The sequence below is a fragment of the Diachasma alloeum genome, unplaced genomic scaffold (genome assembly GCF_001412515.2).
Source record: "Diachasma alloeum isolate Michigan unplaced genomic scaffold, Dall2.0 Dall_scaffold_00180, whole genome shotgun sequence".
In the NCBI taxonomy this organism is placed as follows: Eukaryota; Metazoa; Arthropoda; class Insecta; order Hymenoptera; family Braconidae; genus Diachasma; species Diachasma alloeum.
In genome coordinates, this window is record NW_021680346.1 from 1,511,996 (window position 1) to 1,538,129 (window position 26,134).

At 35.0% G+C, this 26,134-nt stretch overlaps 2 protein-coding genes across 5 annotated transcripts in view; one reads left to right on the forward strand and one right to left on the reverse strand.

Moving 5' to 3' along the window:
- The window catches only part of LOC107045354, a 48,940-nt gene extending 44,057 nt beyond the window's left edge, over positions 1-4,883 (forward strand). For both annotated transcript variants that reach the window (XM_015267623.1, XM_015267631.1), the window contains exons 15-17: positions 1,485-1,988; positions 2,071-2,185; positions 3,174-4,883. In XM_015267623.1, coding sequence (XP_015123109.1) covers positions 1,485-1,988; positions 2,071-2,185; positions 3,174-3,868 — 1,314 coding nt within the window. In that variant the 3' untranslated portion in view covers positions 3,869-4,883. The remainder of the gene's footprint in view (positions 1-1,484; positions 1,989-2,070; positions 2,186-3,173) is intronic.
- Positions 4,884-5,827: 944 nt separating this feature from the next.
- Positions 5,828-21,278, reverse strand: LOC107043874 (nuclear receptor-binding protein homolog). 3 transcript variants are annotated; one of them, XM_015265557.1, is made up of 11 exons: positions 20,638-21,278; positions 16,529-16,612; positions 12,389-12,613; positions 10,961-11,091; positions 10,780-10,874; positions 10,462-10,545; positions 9,611-9,898; positions 8,686-8,845; positions 8,171-8,357; positions 7,975-8,094; positions 5,828-6,956 (listed from the first exon to the last, which is right to left on the reverse strand). In XM_015265557.1, exons 1-11 carry the CDS (start codon positions 20,764-20,766, stop codon positions 6,651-6,653), a joined length of 1,809 nt encoding a protein of 602 aa, XP_015121043.1. In that variant the 5' UTR covers positions 20,767-21,278; the 3' UTR covers positions 5,828-6,650. The 3 variants fall into 3 exon arrangements, with proteins under 3 accessions (XP_015121043.1, XP_015121035.1, XP_015121059.1); XM_015265549.1 differs by having other exon boundaries at positions 7,975-8,103; XM_015265573.1 differs by lacking the exon at positions 20,638-21,278 and adding an exon at positions 16,831-16,932 and having other exon boundaries at positions 7,975-8,103.
- Positions 21,279-26,134: the final 4,856 nt, after the last annotated feature.

The following is a 26,134-nucleotide window of genomic DNA, read 5'->3' on the forward strand; positions in this document are numbered from 1 at the left end:
CCCCCCCCAACAACCAAAAAAAGAGCGAAGATAAGCGAATAAAAGGTGTTTCTAGATTTCTATTCCCTAATGTGGAGAATTCACATGCTAATTCTGCGCATACAAATTCAATGAATGCTCCTCTCATGCCTCTACACAAATGGCAAGCCCCATAAAACCACCGATCTTAATAAAAACTCGGGTGCACCTTCCCTGCAAGTGGTATTTGCAAAGACTTTGTAACAACTTGCTTCAGAAACTACTCGAGTGGAGGACAAAGGAGCCGCGCTAAACTGTGCCCGGTACAATGCGACGAAAAGTCTCGATTTAATCAGTCCAGGAAGGGGCGGGGGTAAAGGGGGACGGAGGAACCGGCGGGAAAAACATTTTTCCAACTTTTCACTTTTGAGAGGAAAAAGGAAACGAAAAAAGTTTTTAATGTCTTGAGTATACCTGGGTGTGATAACCCGAGGAGTGGGCATTAGCAGTAAAACAAGTTCAACGAGATTTCCTGAGAATAAAGATTTCCCGCAGCTGTTTCATGATGAGTTGAACATTGTTTGTCTCCAAACAATTTCCATTCTTCAATATTTGTCCAGAAGTTTAGGGGCGGACATTAAGGATCCAATTACATTCTAGGGCTTTGGCGATGTGTCAAATGGAATGAATTTGAGTTGTAATACTTTCAACGAGTAAAAGTTGGTCGAATGGGAGAAAAAGTTTTTTTGATTCTGAGGGAGAACATGTGAAGGGAATTATCCATCGATTTTTTATTGATTTATACATACATATTTCATTAATTTATATCGAATCGAAATATCTTTGATGTATACCCTTATGTTGACTTTTGGGACCCTCATGATCATTGGGACCCTTGAGACCCTTGTAACCCTTAGGACCCTTGGAGCCCTTGAGATCCTTGTAACCCTTAGGACCCTTGTAACTCTTAGGAACCTAGGGACCCTTTTAACCGTTAGGACTCTTGGAGCTCTTAGAACCCTTGGGGCCCTTAGGATAAAGGCTCACGAGGACCCTTACGACCCTTGTAATCGTTAGGACTCTTGGGGCCCTTAGAACCCTTGGGACCCTTAGGATAAAGGGTCACGAGGACCCTTGAGATGTTTAGGTCCCTTGGGGCCCTTAGGCCCCTTGGGGCCCTTAGGCCCCTTGGGGCCTTTAGGCCCCTTAGGCCCCTTGGGGCCTTTAGGCCCTTTGGGGCCCTTAAGACCCTTGGGACCGTTGTCTTAATTTACAAAATTATTACATAGAGAGAAAACGGCCAAAACTAATTCACTCATTATTTTCAATTGATTCCATTCAAATAATTAATTCTCACATTTTGATAAATCAATTATCTTCGCCATTTAACCAATGATTGAACCGAAAAATCATGCGTTCATATTTTTAAAAAACCGTTATAAACCCATCCACTTAATTCAAATGAATAATTCCTCCGCATATTCAAAATCCGGACTAAACATATCGTGTAATCCCTCGATTTTCAGAGTTCATACGCAATAGTCGCCGTGACACTCGAGGCATTTCTCCTCATGGGGATGTCATCCCCAATATCTCAAGCTTTAATAATCTACGCTGACCTGACACAAGTCCGTCCGAGTCAGCAGTTTCAGCCTACTGTGATAGCCGTGATAACCGGACTCCCAATTATCTGCATTTTAACAACTGAATTAACCCACAAGAGCACCGGCTGGCGGCACGAGTCCTGGTGGTTGATTTTTGGCACCGGGGTTTACAATATTTTCGTCAGCTGTGTTGCCACAATGCTCTCGATTTTTCTCCTACTGTACAGTGGAATTCTGTGGAAAGCCCACGTCCTGATGGACCAGAGCGCTGTCAAGAAGAAGAGCATTGACGGCAAAATTGGATTACTCCATCGAGCTGCACTCACTGTTTGCGGACTCATTGTCATGGAGGCAGCCTCGATCTTGTTTGTCAACTCGTCGGCGATGATTTATCATTATCTTTTCGGGGGTATTTCCAGCGTTTTGGTGAGCAGATGAATGGGGATGAGTAATAAGTGTGAAAAAGCATGAATGGAGGTGAAATAATCTTTTTTTTTTTGGTTTCCAGGGGTTTGTTATACTTTTTTCGTACATTGGAGGGGGAGAAGTTAGACTGTTTGCTCCGATTCTGAGGAAGTTGAGGTTGACTGATGACGCGGACATCAAATCTGATTCAATTAAAGGTAATTATCAAGTCATAAAGGGAAAGTTTAAAATTGTATGGTTTATGGGTCGATTTTGCATGCCCAGGTAAATGAGGAGTTTGAATATCTTGACAGAGAGTGGTTTTAGGGAAAAATGTGAATAGATTTTTTTTGTGGGGAATTTCTTCCGCTATAAAAAATATCTTTTGAGATTTTTTTCTACATCCACTTGTTTACGAAATAGACACTAATTACCAAAATTATGAAAATCTCATCGTGTCGTTTCGTAGATTTTACTGCAGGCAGCCTCTGGCATTCCCTATAGAACATCTATAGGAAATTCTATAGAAATCGCTATAGAAAATTACATGGAAATTCCATCGAATTTTTATTAAAAAGAACTATATAAAAATATATAGAAATTGCTGTAGAAGACTTCTATAGAAAATTATATGGGAATTCAAATGAAAATTCTATAACAAGCTTATAGAAAATGTTATTGGAAACCCTATAGACAATTATATAGAAATTCCATCGAAATTGAAAGAAACTCCTATAGAAAATTCTATAGGAGATTCTATAGAAATCTTCTATAGGAGATTCTATAAAAAATTCTACAGCAAACCCGTAGAAAATTACGTGGGAATTCCATTGAGATCTTCATTTAAAAAATCTATAGAAAATTCTATAGAAGAATCTATAGACCAAATCTACGACAAACAATGTTATAGGAAATTTCCATAGAAAATTATATGAGACTTCTATCGAGGCATTTGTAGAAAATTCTATAGAAATAGCTATAGGAAATTTATTTGGAAATTCATATAGAAGAATCAATAGAGATCTAAAGAAAATCTATAGAAATTCTTTAAAAAAAAGTCTATAGAAATCTATAGAAAGTTTGTAGATATCTATAAAAAATTTATAGCTTCTTTTTTCATGTGTACATGTCTCCTCAAGTCTCCTAAATCCTCCCCCTTTCAATTTTACCAAATTTCTCTCTGACAATATTCTTCTCCCCCCCCAGTATCATCGAAACCGCCTGATCTAGACAACGAAATGACCCCCCAATCCACAACAATGCTGAACGGTCGAGGCTGCCGACCGCTGCGTGGGCAGACATTGAGCTCCACCGCAATCCGCTACACCATTGAAATCCCACCGTCACACCAAAAGCCCTCGCGACCCTCTCGTCGTGCCGAGCCCCGAGTGTCCCACACCGACGACATAAACCTCGAGAACTACAGCACAAGCCCCCGAAAGTACCACGAGCCAAGGAAATACGATAAAACAATCGGCCCCCAGAATCAATACTGCCACCGTGATTTCTACGAGGTCAACTCCAGGATTATTCAGCCCCACGAGCCAACGAAGCACGCGAATTCCCGGGATATTCAAACGTCAACCTGTGCTGATGCCATAACTGCCGAATGCTCAACAACAGTATTATGCAGTGTCGATATTGAAACGAGAATGGGTTTAAGTGCCATGCCAGACGTTACTCTGGCAACTAAAAGTGACACAGAACATTCAAATGTTGAAATAATCCCTCGCGATGTTGTTAATGTTATTCCGGATATCGCCAGCACTGGGGGACGAAAGCAGCCGGACGACGAGGAGAAGAGTGAGGACATTGGTAATTGTGAAAATACGGCGGGAATGCTCGATCGCATCTCTCATGATCTCGATTATTTGTTGAATCGCACCGGGGAAGAAGCATGAATTATTTCATTAAACGCATTCCGAGCGGCTCGGGCGTTGTGCCTGCGCTTGAAACACGAGCTGCATTTTTTTATGAAAATTGAGAGTGCATTGGGTGAGTGAGGGGATTAGGAATGGGGTGGAATGAAGCTGGTGACGTGGGACGGGGGTCCCGAAGGTGCGAATCCAGGCGGTTTTTTTTGGATTGGAATGCTTGGAGAATGGCTTTTCCATCCCATTTTTCCTCGAGTGGATTATGCTGATAGAAAATTTAATTTTAGGGAGATGTTTTTTGGGGGAACAAGGATTATTTGGTTTGAGGGGTTCTAGGGTCAAATTACACTTATTTTTAGTCGAGAAATTTTCTACTTTCATGAATTGATAGGACATTCCTGCCTAGAAGATGATTGCATGAATAAGTGAATTGAATGTTGGTATGTGTGTACACACGACCCAATATGGCCCAGAATAATTGATTAATTGACGGTTGAATCAAAATTATTCATGAATTGAATGTGGTTCACTCGAATGAAGACTTGAATTGAGATTTTCGTATGTCACATTAAACAGAATTTTTTATTTCCAAATTTTAAATAAATCTTTGTAATTTACGATTTTGTTATCTTGAATTGATGGGATTTACTGCAGGGAAGAAAATACAAACTTGGCATGATTTTACGTTAAAAAAAATCAAATATTCTTATTATTAGGACAAATAAAATTGACTGAAATTCACTGCCAAATCAAATTAATTGAGAAAGTCATCATAAATAATTGTTGTTTCGACAAAATCATCTCGTTAATTAATTTATTGTCTGAATGTAGGTTTTGGTGAATGTCTCTTCCGAATTATTGTATACGATAAAGAATGGAGATTCAGGAATGCGGCAACATGGCAACGTCACGTGTGTTTGAAAACCGAAATACTGTTTATGATACTTTTATTGTGACGCATCGAAAAATACCATAATTCTTATGTTCATGACTTCCATAATTCATATTAATAATTTAGAAATAAAGATGATACTTTTTATAATCTGTTTTATTCAAGAAAATTCAACGATTCCAGACGTATGGGTTGTGCTGTTTAATCAATCATTTTTCCATTTTCATTGTCATGTTATGTTTGCATGAATCCAAAGGATATTTTTTAATTAATTATTAAAACTTACCTCTCTTTCTCTCTCATTAATGCGCAGGAACTTGAAGGATTGCTCAAGGATTTGATAGGAAAATTCTGAGCATTAGGTTTTAATTCTCCATGTGAGAGAGATGGAGTAATTTTAGAAATTTGGGATAATTCAGGGAAATGTTCCTCGGCAATTTTCTAAATTTTGTGTTAATGAATATTGTAGGCAGAGGCGTAATGGAGCCACAGTCACCCAGGATTCGTCAACAAGGTAAATGTATGAAAACATTCAATGGAAAGCCCAAGCGCTTTTTTTAAGAAATTCTATTGAATTTCTATTGGAATTTAATTACAAAAATCGATTTGCTTTTTGCGCCAATTCTGTCGCAGATTATGGAATTTTATCCTATTATTTCGTTAAGAGATATTTAATACAACAAAGTCAATGAATTTTCATTTGTCTATAGAAATTCTTGGGCATAAATTTTCCAAGTTTTTTTCTGTTGTATTTTAATGTTTCTCATAAAATCAAAAAAAAACTTGGAAAACTCTTAATCATTCAAATAGAGTGAAATATACGAAAAAATTAACATCTATATACTTTTTTTTTATAAACAAATGCCTGTTGAAAAATGAATGTAAAAGTTGTGTAATTTTCTATAGAATTTGCACAAAAAACAAGTAGAATTTTCTAATAGAACTCCAATACAATTTTTACAGAAAGACCGAATGCCATTGTTTTTTCTATAGAATTGTTTCCATCAACCATCCCTTAAAAAAAATCTTATAAATTACTCTAACCTCCAATTATCAACCCCACATTTCTTAAAATGAATTTATTCAAAATCAGATTTAAGTTTTTGGTAAATATCTGTATTAACAGTTTCGAATTTTAATTTTTTCATACAGTTGTTTCATTCGATTTAATTGAGTTGCCGTTTTTTTACGGTGTAATTCACTTGATTGGTATCAATACGTAGAATCAGTATGGATTAATTTAGATGGTCCTGCGGAGATAATTCATGTGAATTCAGTGGTGAAGTGGCGAGACGTGATAAAACGAACGAGTTGATTTTGCCATTTTCATTAATAGCGGATTATCTCGGTAATGAGTGAATCTAGAAGAAAATGTCAAAAGACATTTTTTGTAGAGAACTTCACCAGCAAAAACAAATGTCTCTTGATAATTTCCCCTAAACTGCCTCATTATCAAGATAACTTAAAGTTTAAAACGACTAAATGCCTGAATTCACTCAACACTTCGAAATTCCAAATCACAACATTAAAATCAATAACTTGTGGCTCTCAATTTGAACGAAGAATCAAAATATATTTTTAAAACATAAAATTGTAACATCCCATGTCACCAATGCACCACTGAATTCCGACAAATTCCCCTCTCTAATTTTAAAAATCAATTGTCACCAAAAGTCATGAAGTATCATAATGTCAGAATAAATTAAAAACAGAGGAGGAAAAAAAACATACAGATATAACAATTTAATATAAAAAAATACGAGAACCTCAGCCACGGCACCACTTTCTCCAAATAACCCCTCCCCCCTCGCCCCTCTCAATCGCAAATTACTTAAAAATATAAAAATACATAGCCAGTCTATACATCGAGCGTGCAATGTGGCACAGTGAAATGATCTTACTGAGTATCATGGATGGTTAACTGCCACTATCAGCAATCGTAGGTGGTTCAGTATTATCAGTATTTGTGCATGGTCTAATTGTTGAATTGGAAAGCCCTGTTAATTTTGGCGTTGAATTAATTACACTGTCGTTGATTGGTGGTACAGTGTTACCTACGGAATTATCCAGATTCTGGTTGCATTGAAATTCAGGATCTGGTAATAACAGTGTCGTTTGACTAGGTAAATTAGTCAATGATACCATTCCTGGATTCGTCAGTTGTTTGCTGAAACAACTTCGCAGTGCTTCCTCTATTAAATTTGCTATTTTATCACGATCATCCTGAAATTATTAGTAAGTTTAAAATAGATGGACAATTGCATTATTTTATAAATGGGTTCTCTTTTTTTAATTCTTATTTCACTATTTTTTCATATCATAGTACTATCATCAATTGAAATGTCATCAAAATTTCGCGTATTATTTCGTTCTGTCAAATAATTCTACATTTAGACCCTCTCAAGACTCGAATTCGTTTTTAATTAAGTCCGGGTTTAATCAAGTTTCAATCAAGGTTTAATCAGTGTACAGCCAGGATGTAATCAGGGTTTATTCAGGATTTAGCCAGAGTTTAACCCAGGTTCTGTCAGAAGTTAGTCGGGACCATGAATCAATATGAATAAGTATTCAACATAATAGACTAGTACCTGAGTTTAATAGAGATAGAGATTTTTATATAAAAAGCTCATGACAGTATTGTGTAACTTGATAAGCAATGATGCTGTTCTCACCATTTTTCAACTTGATTAAGAAGCCATTGAAATATACTTTTCAAGCCCTGATTTAATTGCTATTACTGATGATTCTTTCAGTAATCATGAAAGAACCGATTTTCTCTTTCAAATCGCATAAACAATGTGCTGTAACTCAACAACGAATTGTGCGACCCCCATCATATTCTGATAGAATCAAGAGGGTATTGTTATCAATTTTATGAGCCACGACTAATTCCATTTTGATGACAAATTGTTGAGTGATCGTTGAAAAATCGATTTTTGGAAAAATACCAATTTTCCTATCTATATGAAAAATTGAATTTTAATTGGTGCAATGAAGAGAGCTTATTAAATTCTATATTCATGAAAAAAAATAATGAAATCAAGGTCACATATTTGTCAAGTCATTTTAGTAATTGCATTAAGTTAATGTTAAATTTATTGATGAATGGATTTTGCAGGGATCGAATGTTTCCATCTCATGAAATCGTGAATTATCTCCAGGAATAATAATTTTAAAGTAAAATATCGATAAAAATTTTGATCTTTCGAATTGAAATGATTTGATATTTATGAAATCTCACCTCATTGATAAATCCAAAATGTACGAGCTCTTGTGCGAGAAGCATTGACGAATCCGTTTGCGAGACAGCGCACGTCAACTGCCTATTCATCTTGTCGTCCATCCGTAACAATATCGTCATCTGAAATTGCTTATTATCAAGGTACGTGTAAATTATCACAATTAATGAGCCAGATGGGAAGCGAGGGTATACTTACAAGCAACTCGCCACTGTCTTCTCTAGGCTTAACGTTACACATCATATTCACTACTCTACGCGTCTCTACATCAACTGGTTCTGGTGTTACGGATTTAACAGACTCGGTAACTTCAGGCGATATGGCCCGTGGACGAACTGGAGGTGGCAATTTGGCTATGAATGCTGTTAATGGATAAATGCCATATCTGGAAATAAAAAAATTAACAATATGAATTTTGCGTGAAATTCACTCAATTATCTCCATAGGGAGTGAATTTAGGAGAAAATGTCATAAGAAACTTTTTGCAGAGAATTTTGTCAGCTACAAAAATGATCTAGTGACATTTCGTCTTAAAACCACTCGTTATCAAGATATTTGGCAATTCAAATTCAATTTTGCAGTTAAATTTGCAATTATTTCGATAACGAGTGGTTTTAGAGTAAAATAGTAAGAACACTTCTAGGAAATTTTCTCCACCACAAAAAGTCTCTGGATATTCTCCCCCATGTAGTCCAACAATGACAAAAACTCACTTGACGTCTTCCACAAATTTTTCCAATTTCTCAGCAACCGGTATATCACTCAGTCGTATTTGGTGTGGGGGTCGGCCTTGATATCTAATTTCAGCGAGTACAGTGTCCGGTCCGTATAACCTCTGCAGTACCTCATCCGTAATTGTTTCCGATATATTTGCTGAACACAAATAAAAGATCATCTATCATTTTCCCATTACATAACGTATGAAAAAATTTAGTTAAACATTTCTATCTTTAAGAAATTCCATTGAAAATTTGTACAAAAATTCTTGAACAGGAATTCTATAATTTTTTTCTGGAAAGAAAGAACTCTGAAAATTTATGCTCAAGAATTTCTATAGAAAAATAAAAATCTAGTGACTTTTTTCTATAGAATGAGTCTCAACAAAATGACGGGAGAATTGCATAACCTACAATATTGACGGAAGGAATTAATTCAATTTTTAAATAAAATTCTAATAGAATTCCCCTAGAATTTTTATCTTTAAGAAATTCTACTGCAATTCTACAAGAATTCTATTAAAATTCTACTACAATTCAATTAAAATTTTTTTATTTCTTCAGTAGATGTTGGATCACAGAAAGAGTTTATAAATGTTGATTTTCTAGTAGAAATAATTTCATTGGGATCATTTCTATAAAAATTCATAGACAAGAATGTTCAATTTTTTCCCCCTTGAATGTTATTACGAAAAACAAATCAACAATAGAAAAAACTTGAAAAATTGATGCCCAAGAACTTCCGTAGAAAAATGAAAATAAAAAAGTAAAATTGCATAATCTGAAGATTACAACAAAAATGTCAGTAAAATATCCTTAAAAACAGAAAAAGTTTTTAAATAGAATTTCTCAAAGAAGACCAATTTTTTCTCTCAAAATTTTTCATATCTGTATTCACTCAATAAAAATTGAGACGACTCACTGGCAGAATTGACGAGGGCATGTGCTGCGAGTAATTTGAGCGAATGTACTTCGAACAATACTGGATGGAACAATAATTCACGTGCACTCGGTCTACTGTGTGGATCAGCCTGAAGACATTTACTTATGAAATCCTTCTGTTGAGCATCGTCCAGTGATTCTATTGTCTTCCTTATATTATCCTCAGTTACGACTGTACCACTATCACCATTCCCTTGTATCTCAAGGGCAGCCATTTCAAGGGCGCACATGCCGAATGAGTAGATGTCAATGGCAGGTGTTAATGAGTCTGTTGATTATACAAATTTCAAGTGTTGACAAGTTTAGTGAAAATTAATCAATTGTGTCTTATGTAATATTAAACGTCAGGATATACTTCCTAGAGAAATTTGGAATTTTCTCGTAAATTCACTTGAACTCGAGATAATTACGTAATTAACAAGAAGAATTTATGAATTTATTACAGTTTTGTTTTTTACATCTTGCTAAATGCTTAATTATCTCGCTAATGAGGCAATTTAGGTAGAAAAGTCAGAAGACCTTTTTTATAGAGAATTTTCTCAGCTACAAAAAAGATGTCTTGACATTTTCTAAAAACACCATTCGTTCATTAGATAAACGCGAAATTAACGAAATGATTTAAGGAATTGACTCCAAATTTTGTCTTGTCTTGTTAAATATTGAATTATTGTTAAAAAATAGTGATTTTACAAGAAAATGTTACAAAAGTTATTTCCAAATTTCCCCTTAACCTCACTGAGTCCAAAAATAAATAAACAATTTATAAAACAATAGAAATCGGCTCATAAACATTAAATTTCGATGAATTTTTCATAAAAATAATGAACCTACTTCCACACTCCGGTGGAACAAAGTGCATATTTTTCACATTAGCTCTGCAGGTCTTGACTCTGTGATGAATAGCCTCCGGAGCAACTGTAAACACAAAATATTTAACGTTAAAAATAGAATCACTAGCATCAATTGAATGATTGCCGGTCCATTTAGCGTACATCTCCACAAAACACAGCACGTAATACCCTCATTGGGCAATTTCATGTGCCCAGCCTACAGTGAATTTATATGCTAATCAGCTGACGTCGATCTCCACTGGAAGTCGCGAAAGCCAAAAGCCATTCGTCGAAAATAACGAGATAAATATTCACAAACCTGAGCCTATTTTGACGAGACCATTGTGTTGAATAAATATTGTATCACATGTAAGGTTTCCATGAACAATGGGGGGTGAGCAGGAATGCAGATAGCTGGAATAAAACAAAATATCACGTTAAAATTGTCGATTAATTGTCATTTGAGCTGGGAGAAATCAATTATTGTTTCCGTCGTGTACCTGAGTGCTGAGAGAATTTGCGTGCACCATCTCTTCCACGCTTGAAGTGGTAGTTTCTTGACATTTCGCTTTGTGCGTTTTAGGAACTGCTTCAATGATCCTGACGACATGTATTCGGTTATAAATATGACCTGAAAGAATACATTTACCCAATTCAATTTATTCGAGTTTTCAATGGTGTTGATGATGAGTGATTTTGGAGGTGAATGCATTATTTTGTGGGGATGAATTATTTTCTGCGGCTGTAGAAATTCGGTTGACATTTTTCATGGATGGATGAATGGACGAAAAGTATTTTGACATTTTTGTGTTGAAAAATTTAATTGAGCGAGTTGATGAATGGATTTTTACACCGATTGATTTTTTGTAATCATCGGGTTTTATATAATTGGTAAATATTCGTTTATCTTGATAATGAATGGTTTTGGAGAAAAATGTCATGACACATTCTTGAAGAGAATTTAGTCAACTAGAAACAAGCTATTTTGACTTTTTCTGGTAAAAATTATTTTTCACGAGATAATTGGGAATTATCAAAAATGGATTCATGAATAGACTTTGCACAGATCAGGTTTTAAGTTTTGGGAAACATTTAATTGTTTAGATAATGAGTGATTTTAGAGGACAATGTCACAAGACATTTTTATGGGGAATCTCCTCAGTTGCAAAAAATGTTTTTGAGAATTCTCTTTAGAATAACTCGTTCATGAAACAATTAGCAATTACCAAAGAGGAATTAATGAATTTGGCCCAGATATCAATTTTGTATATCTTAAACATTCAATTATCTTGGTAATGAACGATTTTCGAAAAAAATGTCATAAAACTTTTTTTTAGCAAATTTTCTGAACTACAAAAAAGATCTTCTGACATTTTCGCCTAAAACCACTCATTCCCGAGATAATTGACAATTAACAAAACCTAATTAGATTTCATAATGATTTTATTATTTAAACTTTGCAGGTCTCAATTTGAATCTTGATATTGAACCGTTAGAATAATTTTAAAAATCTGGACAAAAATTAGAAAACAATTAGAATTTTCTCTTTTAGAAAAAAATTGATGAAGTAATTTAAAAAATGCAATTTTTCAAAATTACGAGCATTTCCTATAAATAATTAATAAAAAATCAATTTTCCACCGTAAAAATCATGTGTTCGGAGTCTTAGCAAATTTATTCATATTTGAAAGTAATTTAAAAAAAAGTTTCCGAGAGTTTAAACAATTTCACTTATTTATTTACAACAGCAAATGTTTAAAAAATAATAATTCCCTGCAAAACGTAATTGTAATGCCGCTGCATATTCCCGATTTTTTTTGCAAATTTTCCTCAAAATGTTCCTTTAAAAAATTCCTCAAAAAAATTTCCTTGAAAATCTTCCTATCGCATGAAATATCATAAAATACAAACCAATAACATGAACTTACTCTGGGTTTGTCATTATGAGTGTCCGTCCAATACCTATGAAACTTGACGATATTCGGATGCTCGAGTTGTGTCAAATTTTCAAAAACCAGTTGAATCTTCTCCTCCTGTGCCTTGAAATTTTTTCTCTCCGAGAATTGCACCTCATTCCAGACCACCTCGACCCCCTCCTCCGTGTCCATAGCCAAGTAGGCACAGTCAATTCCAGGAACATCTCGTTGTCCAACCTAGAGTTAAAATAACAATATCTACTGGACGGATATCAACTTGTCGTTGGCGACTTATCAATAATGCCTGCGCATAAAAACATAATAATCGTCATTCTGTAACTGAAGACGGAGGGAGTCATGGCATTTATCATTATCATTGTCATTGTTACTGTGCATATGTGTTGACATAAAACAAACGATTGAACAAATAAATTAGCCGAGTTATTCGCAGTTGGAACGGATTTTCATGCGCCTTTGTCATTACATGGATGTGGCCTTGCCAAGAATTTAAGAAGATGATAAGTGGGGACAACTGATAGGTGGAACGAGGGGTGAGGGGGAGGGAGTTGAACCATTACCGATGTGACTTATTACCCCACAGGCATTTACATTCATTGATGTACTGAAATGCCATGACGATTCAGCTACAATAACACTTTGAATAAAGGGAAGAAAATCGATGGACTAAAAATATAAACCTCCAAGTTCAATTCGTGCACATCCATGTTGGGGGCTTTGAATTTCAGGATGTTTCGGCGATAGTTGTGAATTTGCGGTGAGCTGGGGAATTTGGTGAATTTAGCGGAGAATTGATTTTGCAGGAGTTGATTTTTCTCGTTTTTTTTGGGTGAATAGGTTCAGGGGAAAAGGTTGAGGCATTTTCTGGAGGGATTTTTAACAGCTTTAGATGTTTCTAGGGTTCTTTAAATAAAATAAGGCACAATTACCTCATTGAAGTAATTCCCAAAAAATTCTTTCAGAATTGTTTTAGAATTTCCCACAAAAATATCCAGTTGGATTTTTTTTTTACATTTTTTTTTTGAGAATTGACGGAAATTAATTTATGAATCATTGCAGCTAAATTTTAGAGAATTTATTTCGCAGAAATTGACTTTTCTGTATTTTTTGGGGTTTAACTTCCTGAATTTTCAGTTTTCTATTGATTTTTGTTTCTTTTTAAGTGAATAGGTTTAGGGGAAAATGATTAGTCTTTTTTTGTAGGGATTTTCAATAGCTAGAGACGTTTCTAGGGTTCTTTAAATAAAATAAGGCGCAATTACCTCAGACATTTTTTTTTTAATTAAAAAAAAAATTTTCAGTTGAATTTGATTTTTTTTAGAATTCTTTTCTTTTTGAGAATTAATGGAAATTAATTTATGAATCATTTCAGCAACATTTTACAGAATCTATTTTGCAGGAGTTGATTTTTCTGTATTTTTTGGAGTTTAACTTCCTGAATCATCAGTTTTCTGTTGATTTTTGTTTTTTTAGGTGAATAGGGTTAGGAGAAAATGTTGAGTCATTTTTTGTAGGGATTTTCAACAGCTTTAGATGTTTCTAGGGTTTTTAAAATAAAATAAGGCGAAATTACCTCAGAAATTCTTTTAAAATTTAACAAAAAAAATTTCCAGTTGGATTTGATTTTTTTTTAGATTTTTTCTTTTTGAGAATGAATGGAAATTTATTTATGAATCATTTCAGCTAAATTTTAGAGAATTTATTTCGCAGGAGTTGATTTTTCTGTATTTTTTGGGTTTAACTTCTTGAATTTTCTGTTTTCTATTGATTTTTTTTGGGTGAATAGGTTTAGGGAAAAATGTTGAATTATTTTTGTGAGGATTTTAATTTTTTTATCGTTGTATTTTCCTCGTGTGGAATTATCACAACGATGAGGTTTTTTATCAGTGATTCCTCAAGTTTCTTCATAGAATGACTTGTTTCTGAGACGAATTGAAATCGACGAAAATGAATTTGGTATTTATTTTTCATGAGGTTTATAATTCAGGATGTTTACACGATCGTTTTGAATTTAGGTATTTCAGGGTTGAGAAATTCGTCGCTGTAAAATTTAGAGAATTAAATGAAGAATTGATTTTCCAGAAGTTGATTTTTCTGTTTTTTTTTGTGAATAGCTTTACGGGAAAATGTTGAATTATTTTTGTGAGGATTTTATCGTTTTATCGTTTTTTTTTCTGTGTGGAATTATCACGACCATGATTCATTTCTGAAGACGATTTGGAATCAACGAAAATGGATTTGGTATTTATTTTTCATGAGGTTTATAATTCAGGATGTTTACACAATCGTTTTGAATTCAGGTATTTTAGGGTTGAGAAATTCGTCGCAATAAAATTCAGAGAATTTAGAGAATTAAATTTTTGAATTCATGAAATTAAATGAAGAATTGATTTTGCAGGAGTCGATTTTTCAGTATTTTTTTTTTCGTTTTGATTTGATTAAATTGAAGGTGAATAGCTTGGGGGAAAATGTAGTCATTTTCGTGAGGGTTTTATCTTTTTATCTTGGTATTTTCTTTCTGTGGAATTATCATAACGATGCGGTGATTTATCAGTAGTTCCTCAAATTTTTCCATAGAATGAATCGTTTCTGAAACGATTTGTTAGAGTAAACAAACTAAAATTTTTTCCTAAAACAAATATTTTCTCACATAAATTAATTTTTTTTGTGTATTGAGGAATAAAATTTACAAAAATCAGTTTTTTATTTCATTCAATACTCAATGACCTTGATAATAGCTAATATCGAAGGAAAATCCGTCGAATGCAAATGATTATTGAGGAAATAGTATTCCCCGGAACCATAAAAATCGATAGAATGGCTCGTTTCTGAGACGATATTTTATTGTGCAATAAAGGCCTTGGAATTATCTCCTGAAAGAAATATTTTTTCAGATAATTTTTGTTTTGAATATATTGAAGAATAAATTCTGAAAAAAAAAATCAATTTTTCATTTTGTTCAACACCGATCGTTCTGGAGAATACCTAATATCGAAGAAAAATACATTGAATGCAACTAAGAATTAAGGAAATAGTATCCCCATAACTATGAAAATTCCTAGATTGACTAATTTTTCAGATGAATTCATTTTTTTAATGTATTCAAGAATAAATTCTGATAAAATCAATTTTTCCTTTCATTCAACACCGAATTATCTCGAGGATACCTAAGATCCAAGAAAAATTCGTTGAATGCAAATGAAAATTAAAGAAATAGTATTCCACACAAGCATAAAAATCGATATGACTCGTTTCAGAGACGATATTTTAGTTGATTATACAATAATGGCCTTGAAATTATCTCTTGAAAGGAATATTTTAATTCTTTTAATTTATTTTATATATTGAAGATTAAATTCTGAAAAAAATCAATTTTTCATTTCATTCAACACCGAATAATCTCGCCAATACCTAACATCGAAAGAAAATTCAGTGAATTCAACTAAAAATTAAGGAAATAGTAATCTCCATAACCATGAAAATCCCCAGAATGACTGGTGATTTGAATTATCTTTCAATTCCCTCGTTAATTCTCTTTTTTAAAAATATGAAGAAAAATAAATTCAGAAAAAATTAATTTTTCATTTCATTCAATACCGAATACCCCCGCCAATACCTAATATCAAAGGAAAATTTATTGAATTCAACTAAAAATTAAGGAAATAGTATTCTCCATAACCATGAAAATCCCCAGAATGATTCGTAATTTTAATTCTCTTTCAATTCTCTCGTTAATTCTCTTTTTTTTAATGTATTGAAGAATAAATTCTGATAAAATCAATTTTTCATTTCATTCAACACCGAATAATCTCGCCAATACCTAACATCGAAAGAAAATTCATTGAATTCAACTAAAAATTAAGGAAATAGTATTCTCCATAACCATGAAAATCCCCAGAATGACTCGTGATTTGAATTATCTTTCAATTCTCTCGTTAATTCTCTCTTTTTTTAAATGTATTGAAGAATACATTCTGATAAAATCAATTTTTCATTTCATTCAACACCGAATACCCTCGCCAATACCTGTTATCAAAGGAAAATTAATTGAACGCAAATAAAAATTAAGCAAATAGTATTCCCCACGTCCATAAAAATCCGCCAAATAAATAAAAATAATTATGCTGACAATACCTCCATCTCAGAAACGTCGTTATCACTCCTGAGCCCTCCAAAATTCGTACCATCAGCCAGTGTCGACTTGGATCCCACATAGACCTGCAAAAAAAAGCCACAAACATTCTCGTTTCCGCCTAAACAAGCCCATCATCCGAATCGGAAACACAATAATGATGTCACGACTCCCGATGATGCCAAAAATTCATCCATGCCGCCTATTCTTAGTCCGAAATTGAAAAACAGAGCCGATACCCGGTGAATCTGCACCCTGCCAGAACCGAATATTCTTGGCAGGATGCAATAAACCCCCTAAATACCTCGACAGAAATCTCGTTATCACGAAATCTCTCGTTATATCACGAATTCCCCTCGGCCACGTTCGCTCGTTCGATTTAACTCGGTGAAAATTGCACGTTGGATTTGATAACCACAGACGGTAATGATTAGAAATAGAGCAGGGTCAACTCTATGCATATATCAGTTGTTTTGGATTGTGGTTAGACCACAATGGGAATTCTAATGCACGAACTAGTTAAGGAGAGACTCCTGTGAGTTTTAAAAGTCGTTTACGACTTTTCATACGTTGAACATCGGTTATATAGATCTGAAAACGAATAATTAGTGCAAAAAAAATTTTTTTTTATTGTTCGTTTGCCCGAAATAGTATATTTCGATACGATTGCGGGAAAGTGTTTTGTTTGGGCCCGTGGGAGGTTTATAGCACGAGCCGAAGGCGATATAATATAATCCCACGAGTCTAAAAACACTTTTCCCGCGAGTATCGAACCCTATTTTTCATCACAATGTGTGGGAAGTGGGGTTTTACGCACCCCGAACGTGCGGAAAACGCTTAAAATACCAAAAAACGTCCAGGGTCTCCAATTTTTGAGCTACGAATGATTTTTTTTTTCAAAATTTTCGGAAAAATATGTGGAATAACAATTACGAGCTATTTTTTTTAATTCACCTCTTACATGGCTAAATTTGCTTTTTTTGTATTTTTTTACATGAATAGTGAATTTTTTTATATGAAAAAAAAAACCGAAATCAGATGTGTAGGAGTCGAATTCCAAAAAACTTGCTCTTAATTGTTGTTCCACACATTTTTCCGAAAATTTAAAAAAAAAAAATCTTTTGTAGCTCAAAAAGTGGAGGCCCTGGACTGTTTTTAGCATTTTAAGCGTTTTCGGGCAAACGAACAATAAAAATTTTTTTTTTGCACTAATTACTCGTTTTCAGATCTATATAATCGATCTTCAACGTATGCAAAGTCTCACTCCAATAACCCACGACTTTTAAAACTCACAGGAGTCTCCCCTTAATCAAAATACGTTCGCTATAAATACTGGAGAAGCGACGTTAGGGATATTCAGGTACTTCAGCTATTTTTTCTCCAGTGAAATGATTTTCTACTCTAGCTCTATTTGACCTAAAGTTTCCGGACATTTTACAATGATTTTATTATTTAAACTTGGCAGGTCTGAAGTTGAATCTCGATATTGAAAAATATTTTAAAAGTCCGTTAGAAAATATTTTAAAAGTCTGTGAAAAAATTGGCAAGTTTACTTTGGAGGAAGATTGATGCAACAATTTAAAAATTGCAATTTTTGAAAATTACGAGTATTTTTTGATAATAACTCATGGTTAACTTGAATGATTTAATTTTATATGTAATTTATGAACAATCAATTTTTCACTATAAAACTCATTTGTTTGGAATCGCAAAAATTTGTTAATATTCAGAATTTTTCCAGAAATCCATCTCATGCCTAATAAAATGAGGTTTCCGAATGTTTAAACAATTTCAATTATTTATTTATAAACAACGAATATTTTTTCATATAAATTAATTGAACGAATGTTTAAAGAATAATAATTCTGTACAAAATGTAATTTTAATGATGCTGAATATTTATGTTGTTCAAATTTTTTTCACATGTTTCTCACGCAAATTAATTGACAAATTTTATGATTGAAAATGGTTGAATCTATAGTGTGAGCTGTACTAAACTTTGAAAGATACGTGGATATTCTTAAATGAATCTTCTTCAATCATTAATATCCCGTGACCAAACGATACAATTGGAATGAATCAAAGCTTATTTTAAGGTCTGCAAAAATATCTTCAAAATGAAAAAAAAATTGGCGAATTTCACTCTGCCTATCCTGAATTATTGGGGATTAAACCCAGTCGATTTGAAAAAAAAAAGAATTCAATTCACTTCGCTATGAGAAAGTCAAATATTCTTTAAAATTTAGAATGCCTTCTGGCCCAATGCCCCGATGTCGATGAATTAAATCTCATTTTAAAGAGTCCAAAAATAGATTTAAAATGAAAAAAAAATCGTTGAACTTTACTCTGTTAATCCCAAGATCTAATTTCGTATGAGGAAAAAAATACTTTCTGAAATTTCGAATATCTTCGGAGCCAATAGTCCAATTTGAATAAATTGAAACTCATTTTGAAGTTTGAAAAATACCCTTCAATGAAAAAAAATACTTATACTTTTGTACGAAGAAAAAAGGGCATTCTGAAATTTCAAATATCTTTTGACCCAATGCTCCCATTTTGACGAGTGAAATCTTATTTTAAAATCCCTAAAAATATCTTCAAAATGGGAAAAAATTGTCGAACTTCAGTCTATCGATCCCAATATATCAAGAATTAAAACCCAGCCGATTTTTAAAAACCAATGAATTATATTTTTCTACAACGAAAACAGACATTCTAAAGGCTCCAATATCCTCTGACCCAATTTCCCAATTTTGTTGAGTAAAATCTCATGTTAAAATCCCCGAAAATATCTCGAAAATGTTAAAAAATAGTTGAATTTTACTGGATACTATTCAATAAAAACCTAGTCAAATTTAAAAACCCAATGCATTATCCTTTTCCACAAAGAAAAAAAGACATTCTAAAATCTCAAATACATTCTCGCCTAATGTTCCAATTTTGATGAGTGAAATCTCATTTTAAAATTCCTAAAAATATCTCGAAAATGTTCAAAAATCGTTGAATTTTACTGAATTTTGTAGAATTAAAACCCAGTCCATATTTAAAAACCCAATGCATTATCCTTTTCCACAAACAAAAAAAGACATTCTAAAATTTCAAATATCCTCTTTGACGCAATTTTTCAATTTTGATGAGTGAAATCTCATGTTAAAAATATCTCGAAACTGGGCAAAAAATCATTGAATTTTACTGAATTCTATTGAACTAAAACCCAGTCAATTTTTAAAAACCAATGCAGTATACTTTGCTATTAAAAAAAGACATTTTAAAATCTCAAATATCTTCTGAACCAATGCTCCAATTTTGATGAGTGAAACCTCATGTTAAAGTCACTAAAAATATCTCGAAAATGGAAACAAAAATTGAATTTTCCTAAATTCTATTGAATAAAAACCTAGTGAATTATCAAAACTAATGCATTATCCTTTTCCTCAAATAAAAAAAGACATTCTAAAATCTCAAATATCCTCTGACCCAATTTTCCAATTTTGAAGAGTGAAATCTTATGTTAAAGTCTCTAAAAATATCTCGAAAATGGAAAAAAATGATTGAATTTTACTGAATTCTATTGAATTAAAAGCACAGTCAATTAAAAAAAAACAATGCATTATCCTTCTCCACAAATAAAAAAACCCATTCTAAACCTCAAATATCTTCCAACCCACCGGTTCGACTCAACCAACTCAAACTTAATCCCCACCCTCAAAACATCCCCCGCAAAAAACTCCAAATTCCCTCGCCCCCCCAAAACCCCCGAAAAACTCACCCCAAAAAGAAACCCACTGCAGTCTTCCTCCGCCACAAAGCCCGCAAACCCCGAATACAGTAACCGTGATAATGCGATTATCTCCAGATAAGTCAATACTAACTCCAGACCGAGTGGATGATCGCACGTCGGACTGAATTTTCAAGGTAACTATAAGTGCGAAGGTATGACTCACAGGTATTGTACCCCGCTGTTCCGCATACCTGCGGGTAAACCCCCCCCGCCCCACCTGTCATTCCCACCCCAAAGGCCCTTCCCAGAGCCCTCGAAGACCCACCAAAATTCAGCGACAAATTTTCACGACAAAATAAACCAACAAAAACGAAAAAAAATAATAATTACCTCTTCCCTTCGCTTCAGCCACCGCCCGCAGGGACTCTCTTCCAGAATTTCACTCTCATCTTCAGAGTCTTCACCACTTTCCCGCGGTGATTTGTGTTCTGGGTCGGTACTGGATCGACTCCCAGGCATCACACACACGCTTATTAAAAAATCACCACCGAAATTATCGACTCGTTAAAGCACATTTGTGGAGCCCAAATAGTCCGTGAGCACTGATCCACAATTATATGAGTCCTCGAGTTCCCCAAAAACCACCGATTGACCCGACAATCAAGCGCCTCACAAACTGTTTATAAACTCAACGATTGTTGTTGCTGTTGTAATTGTCCGACGATGTGCGACGAAAAAAAAAGCCCGAGTATGCTTTTGCAAAAGTGACACATGCAGGGGGGGAACCTGTTCCTGCACCGCTCGGTTATCAATATCACTGATGTTACACGGCCCAGCCGTTTCAATGCCCGTTAACAATATACCTCAGGTATTGTTTGTTCAATCGTACATCACGGCTATCACACACTATTCTTACTGTCAAAATAAAAACCAGTGTTATGAATGGAATAACTTGGATGTGACACACACTCTGGCAATCATTTTCACTACGTCTTGGGTCACGTTAGCCCGAGTATGGCAATCGCCAATACCGCACCCATTTGGGGGAGCGTAACCTCCCTCTGGCGGGAGAAGAGAGACTTCGCGGTTAGACTGGAGACGTGAGCGACAAAGCTGACCGGCAGGGGTGGGCGAGTAAGTTGAGGAGTTGTGGCAAAACTAAACAGATGGCGCAGGGTGTTACCCATCTATTTGTCCTAGGCATTGAAGAAAGATGGTTAGACGCTGCTGTCCTTGTCTGGTCTATTGAAAAGTCGGTGGAGAGCTGGCGTCGATACTTCGTGAATTGGCCGAAAACTCTAATTGCGTTGGTAAATTACATAGGTTTTTACCGACGTAATTTACGTGAATTACCTCGACGGGGTTTTTACATTTTTTACATTACTTCGAAAAGGTTGCCATTTTTGGGTACTAAAATGTTTTATTTTAGCCCGACTGACGGAGACGCGGTATTGGACCCATAAATATAATAAATAGTACATTACATGCCCGAGCCTTGGAAAAGCAGATCACCTCGCCTTCGGCTCGGAAGGCGATCTTGCAGGTGGGGGAGGGTGATATGTTTTCCATGGCGAGGTGTGTATATTAATTTTCGTGTCGAGGGACCTGCAAAACGCCAATTTTGAGAGAAAATGGGGTTTTTTAAGTCCCGTGACCCGAAAAAATAGTATATTTCGCTACGAGTGCGGAAAAGAGTTTTTTGGTTCGTGGGAGGTTTATAACACGAGCCGAAGGCGAGTGATATAATTTCACGAGCCAAAAAACACTTTTCCCACGAGTATCAAAAGATATTTTTCATCACAATGTGTGGAAAAGGGACGTTTTAGGCACGCTTCGCGTGCCTAAGTTACTTTGTCGCACAACGTGATGAAATAGTATATTTCGTAACGAGTGCAAAAAAGTGTTTTTTGGCGAGTGGGAGGTTTATATCACGCGCCGAAGGCAAGTGATATAATCCCACGAGCTAAAAAACATTTTTTCACGAGTTACGAACAATATTTTTCATCACAATGTGGTGGAAATTGGACTTTTAGGCACAACGTGATGAAATAGTATATATTATGTCCCTAGCACAGATAAACCGCGAATTTTAAATTCACTTTGTTCGGTTAGAACACGGTTCTCGGTACGTGGGGCATAAAATGTTATTTTATCGCCTTGTGACATAATGTATTATTACATCACGTGGTACGATCCGCGGCACTTTAAGAAACTCAAAAACATGAGCCTCATACCTCATAAAGTCTAAATTTTAAACTGCGATTATCGACAGATGCCCAACCCAGGACGTTGCGGTTTGACTAATGTTATTGCCATTAGCCGGAGTTGTAGATTTTTGTTGGCATCCAACAGCGCTTATATGTGAGTGGGAGATATCTTAACACCATGCCTTAAACCTGTTCACTCGTAGCCGTTTGATGGTACGGTAGATGGATGACATCATATGACGCCTCTGTATTTCAAATAAATATCTCTTAATAAAATTACAAGGTCGAGGTGCACAATCTTCTACAGAACTGGCTCAAGAAACAAATACCACTTTGAAAATTAAAAGGCTCTCTATATTATAAAAATCAAAATCGCCTTCTGGTGATAAAAATTTTGTACTCGAAATTAAGTCTCCAAAATTAAGGGTCAAAATGAGGATGATGTAGGTCAGAATAGGGATCACAAGGGTCAAAAAAAGGTCATGAGGATTAGAATAAGGGTCAGGAAGATCAGAATAAGAATCCCAAGGGTCAAAACACGAGTCAGAATAACTATCCAAATCAGGGTTACTAGGATCAGATTAAGGGTCAGAATAAGGGTCACGAGAGTTAAAATGAGGGGCATGTGGGTCAGAATAAGGATCAGAGTAACTATCCAAATAAGGGTTACCACGATCAGAGTAAGGGTCAGCGTAAGGGTCCAAATAAGGGTCATGGTAGTAAAAAACCAAGGGTCAGAAACTAAGGGTCACCGGGGTTAAAATAAGGCTCACGGGGATTATGAGTGTCAGATTAAGCATCTAAATAAGGGTCAAAAAGGTCAGCATAATGGTCACGAGGGTCATGTGCGTCAGAATAAGGATCACGAGTGTCAAAATAAAGGTCATGAGGATCAGAATGAGGGTCAAGAGGATCAGAATAAGGATCACAAGGGTCAGAATAACTATCCAAATGAGGGTTACAAAGATCAGAGTAAGGGTCAGCGTAAGGGTCCAAATAAGGGTCATGGGAGTCAAAAATCAAGGGTCATTGGGGTTAAAATAAGGCTCACGAGGGTTATAATGAGTGTCAGATTAAGGATCTAAATAAGGGTCACAAAGGTCAGAATAAGGATCATGGGGGTCACATGGGCGTTGGTGAGCGGGGCGAGCAGGGGCCCCTCAGTTTCACAATATAATTTTAAAATAAAAAATTCCAAAACCATAAATTTTACCCCACTTTCCTCCACGCGAACTGCCACCGGTCAGGAGGGGCAGCAGTCGTGGTGGGAGAACGTAGCGGGCTCGGAGAATGACGCGGGTAGTGTTTTTCAGTTGGTGTGGCCGCCTCGCGGGCCGTAGTGAGTTAACAGGTGTTTCATACGATTCAAAAACCCCAACATCAAAAAACTGGTGTCTGTTAGCCCCGTTATTCCACTCCGAATGTTCGATAAATCGTCAAAGCCTTGGGATTATTTCATTTCCTCGCCAGGGATTTATAATTAAGTGATCGATCGATCGATCGTGCAATCGTTATTCCGATAATTGTTGGTATCGTGAGGGTATCATGATGTCAGAGACCGTTGTGACTGTCCAGGATGGTTCCAACAACGCAAATAATCCACGTCAAGGACCAACAGTCAAGACAGAACCAGGTCAGACCAGTGTCATCGGCGGGATAACGTTAAATATACCTTATTTCAAGTCGATACCGGGTATCGTCAAACTCGTTGAAGTGGTGAGTCGATTATACACGAACAGGTGGGGCAGAATGGACTCTTACATTTCGTTAAAAAATTATAAGTCGAGAATAAATCGATCGATCGAGCTGTCTGTGCTCATTACGAAGAGAAGGAAGTAGATGAAGAAGTTCATTAACAATTAAATAAATATCAAATAATTATTTCAACGTTTGAAAGACAGTCTAGAGCCCATTTTGCCCCCTCGTCCTATGTATTATGTTTTATTCTTCAGTTATTCACTCCCCGAATAGATGAAATGCCGTTGAATCACCGGTTTATGCGCCTCAATGGCTGTCTTTCGAGCCTTTGGGGTCGAGAAGTTATAGGGAAATGCTTGTATCGGATTCAAGTTTTGTCACGGTCGTGTGTACACCTCCAAATTTATGTATATAGTCCACATAACGATAGGGTTACAGTGGAGGAGTGCCAAGATGCTTTTGACGAGCTCCATTTCCACTTTTTTATAAATTGGATGGGTTTGATCGGTGATAACTCGCGATTCGCTGAGGGAATTACCGGGATTTTTTTTAGGTTTGAAGATGTTTTTTGTGGAGTTTTCAGTCGTTGAAATTGTGTCGCTGGGTTAGAAGATATTTGAGGTTCATAAAGTCATTTTTTCTCGTGCAAAAGTAGATTGTTGATGTTATGTTTGATAAACCTTGCGATATCTAGGAAACTTCTAGGTTTATCGAAAAATATCATAAGAACTTTTTTGTAGCCCTTGAAATTTCCCATGAAAAAAAGGTATTTGAGGTTTTTTGATAAATGCGGTAGTTTAGGAGATATTGGACATTTTATTCACCCGTTTTTGAAGACCGAACAAATTTTTTTCTACTCCCAGAATTATCGTGCTTGATAAACCTCGCAATATCTCTAAAACTAGTAGGTTTATCAAAAAATATCACATCATCTTTTTTATAGCCCGTGGAATTTCCCATGAAAGAAGTTATTTGACATTTTTTGATGAATTCAATAGTTTAGAAGATATTGGACATTTTATTCACCCATTTTGGGAAACCGAACAAATTTTTTTCTACTCACAGAATTATCGTGCTTGATAAACCTTGCAATATCTCTAAAACTAGTAGGTTTATCAAAAAGTATCACATAATTTTTTTTGTAGCCCTTGAAATTTCCCATAAAAAAGTCTCATAACGTTTTTCGATTAACCTAATAGTTAAGGAGATATTAAGCACCTTATTCATTAAAAAACCTAACGAATTCTTTTTCCTACTACGCATTGTTTCTGGACACATTCAGATAAGTTAATTGAATATTTAACTTATCTCATTTCAAGTTATTAGTGCATGACTAGACGACTTTTTATTTGTCCATGTTTATTTTAATATGTGAGTCAGTGTCGACTTCATACCTCCCGACATTGACGTGAGACAGAACGGAATTGAAGAATGATTTTTTTTTGTTGTTATGTAATGAGGCGCAACACCCACAAGTCACGTATGCGGCCTGAATCTGACATTTTTCGTTGGTAAACAGCGTCTCACAGTAGACGAAATAAGGTCTGAATGTTGGATTCTGTCATGCTATTTTTTGTTTGCTGTCATTCGGGACAATACTCTCTCGCATTAGCACTTGAATCGTAACGGTATGGGAATCCTCGTCACAGTTCGCATCCTTCTTAGATGGACGACCTCGGAATATTTTCCCATGATGCATGGTTTATGTTTTTTGTTATTTTATTATGTTGTTTTTTTTATTCTACATTTACGATTATTATGTTTGATAAAACTCGGAATATCTCCAAAATTAGGAGGTTTGTGGAAAAATGTCATAAAATCTTTTTTGTAGCCCTTGAAATTTCATATGAAAGATGTTATTCGAGGTTTTTTAATAAATGCGATAGTTTAGGAGATATCGAACATTTTATGCAATCGGTTTTGAAAAGCGAACGAATTTTTCGACTACACCTAAAATTATTATTTGACAAACATCGGAATAT

Bases quoted from the DNA above. Each gene is read 5' to 3' on its own strand.
- LOC107043874 (XM_015265549.1), bottom strand. From the start codon at position 20,766: ATGCCTGGGAGTCGATCCAGTACCGACCCAGAACACAAATCACCGCGG. The intron at 8,846-9,610 runs GTGAGTCGTCTC...ATTTGTGTTCAG, and splicing joins TGCCCTCGTCAATTCTGCCA to CAAATATATCGGAAACAATT. The intron at 6,957-7,974 runs GTGAGATTTCAT...TAATAATTTCAG, and splicing joins ATTTTGGATTTATCAATGAG to GATGATCGTGATAAAATAGC.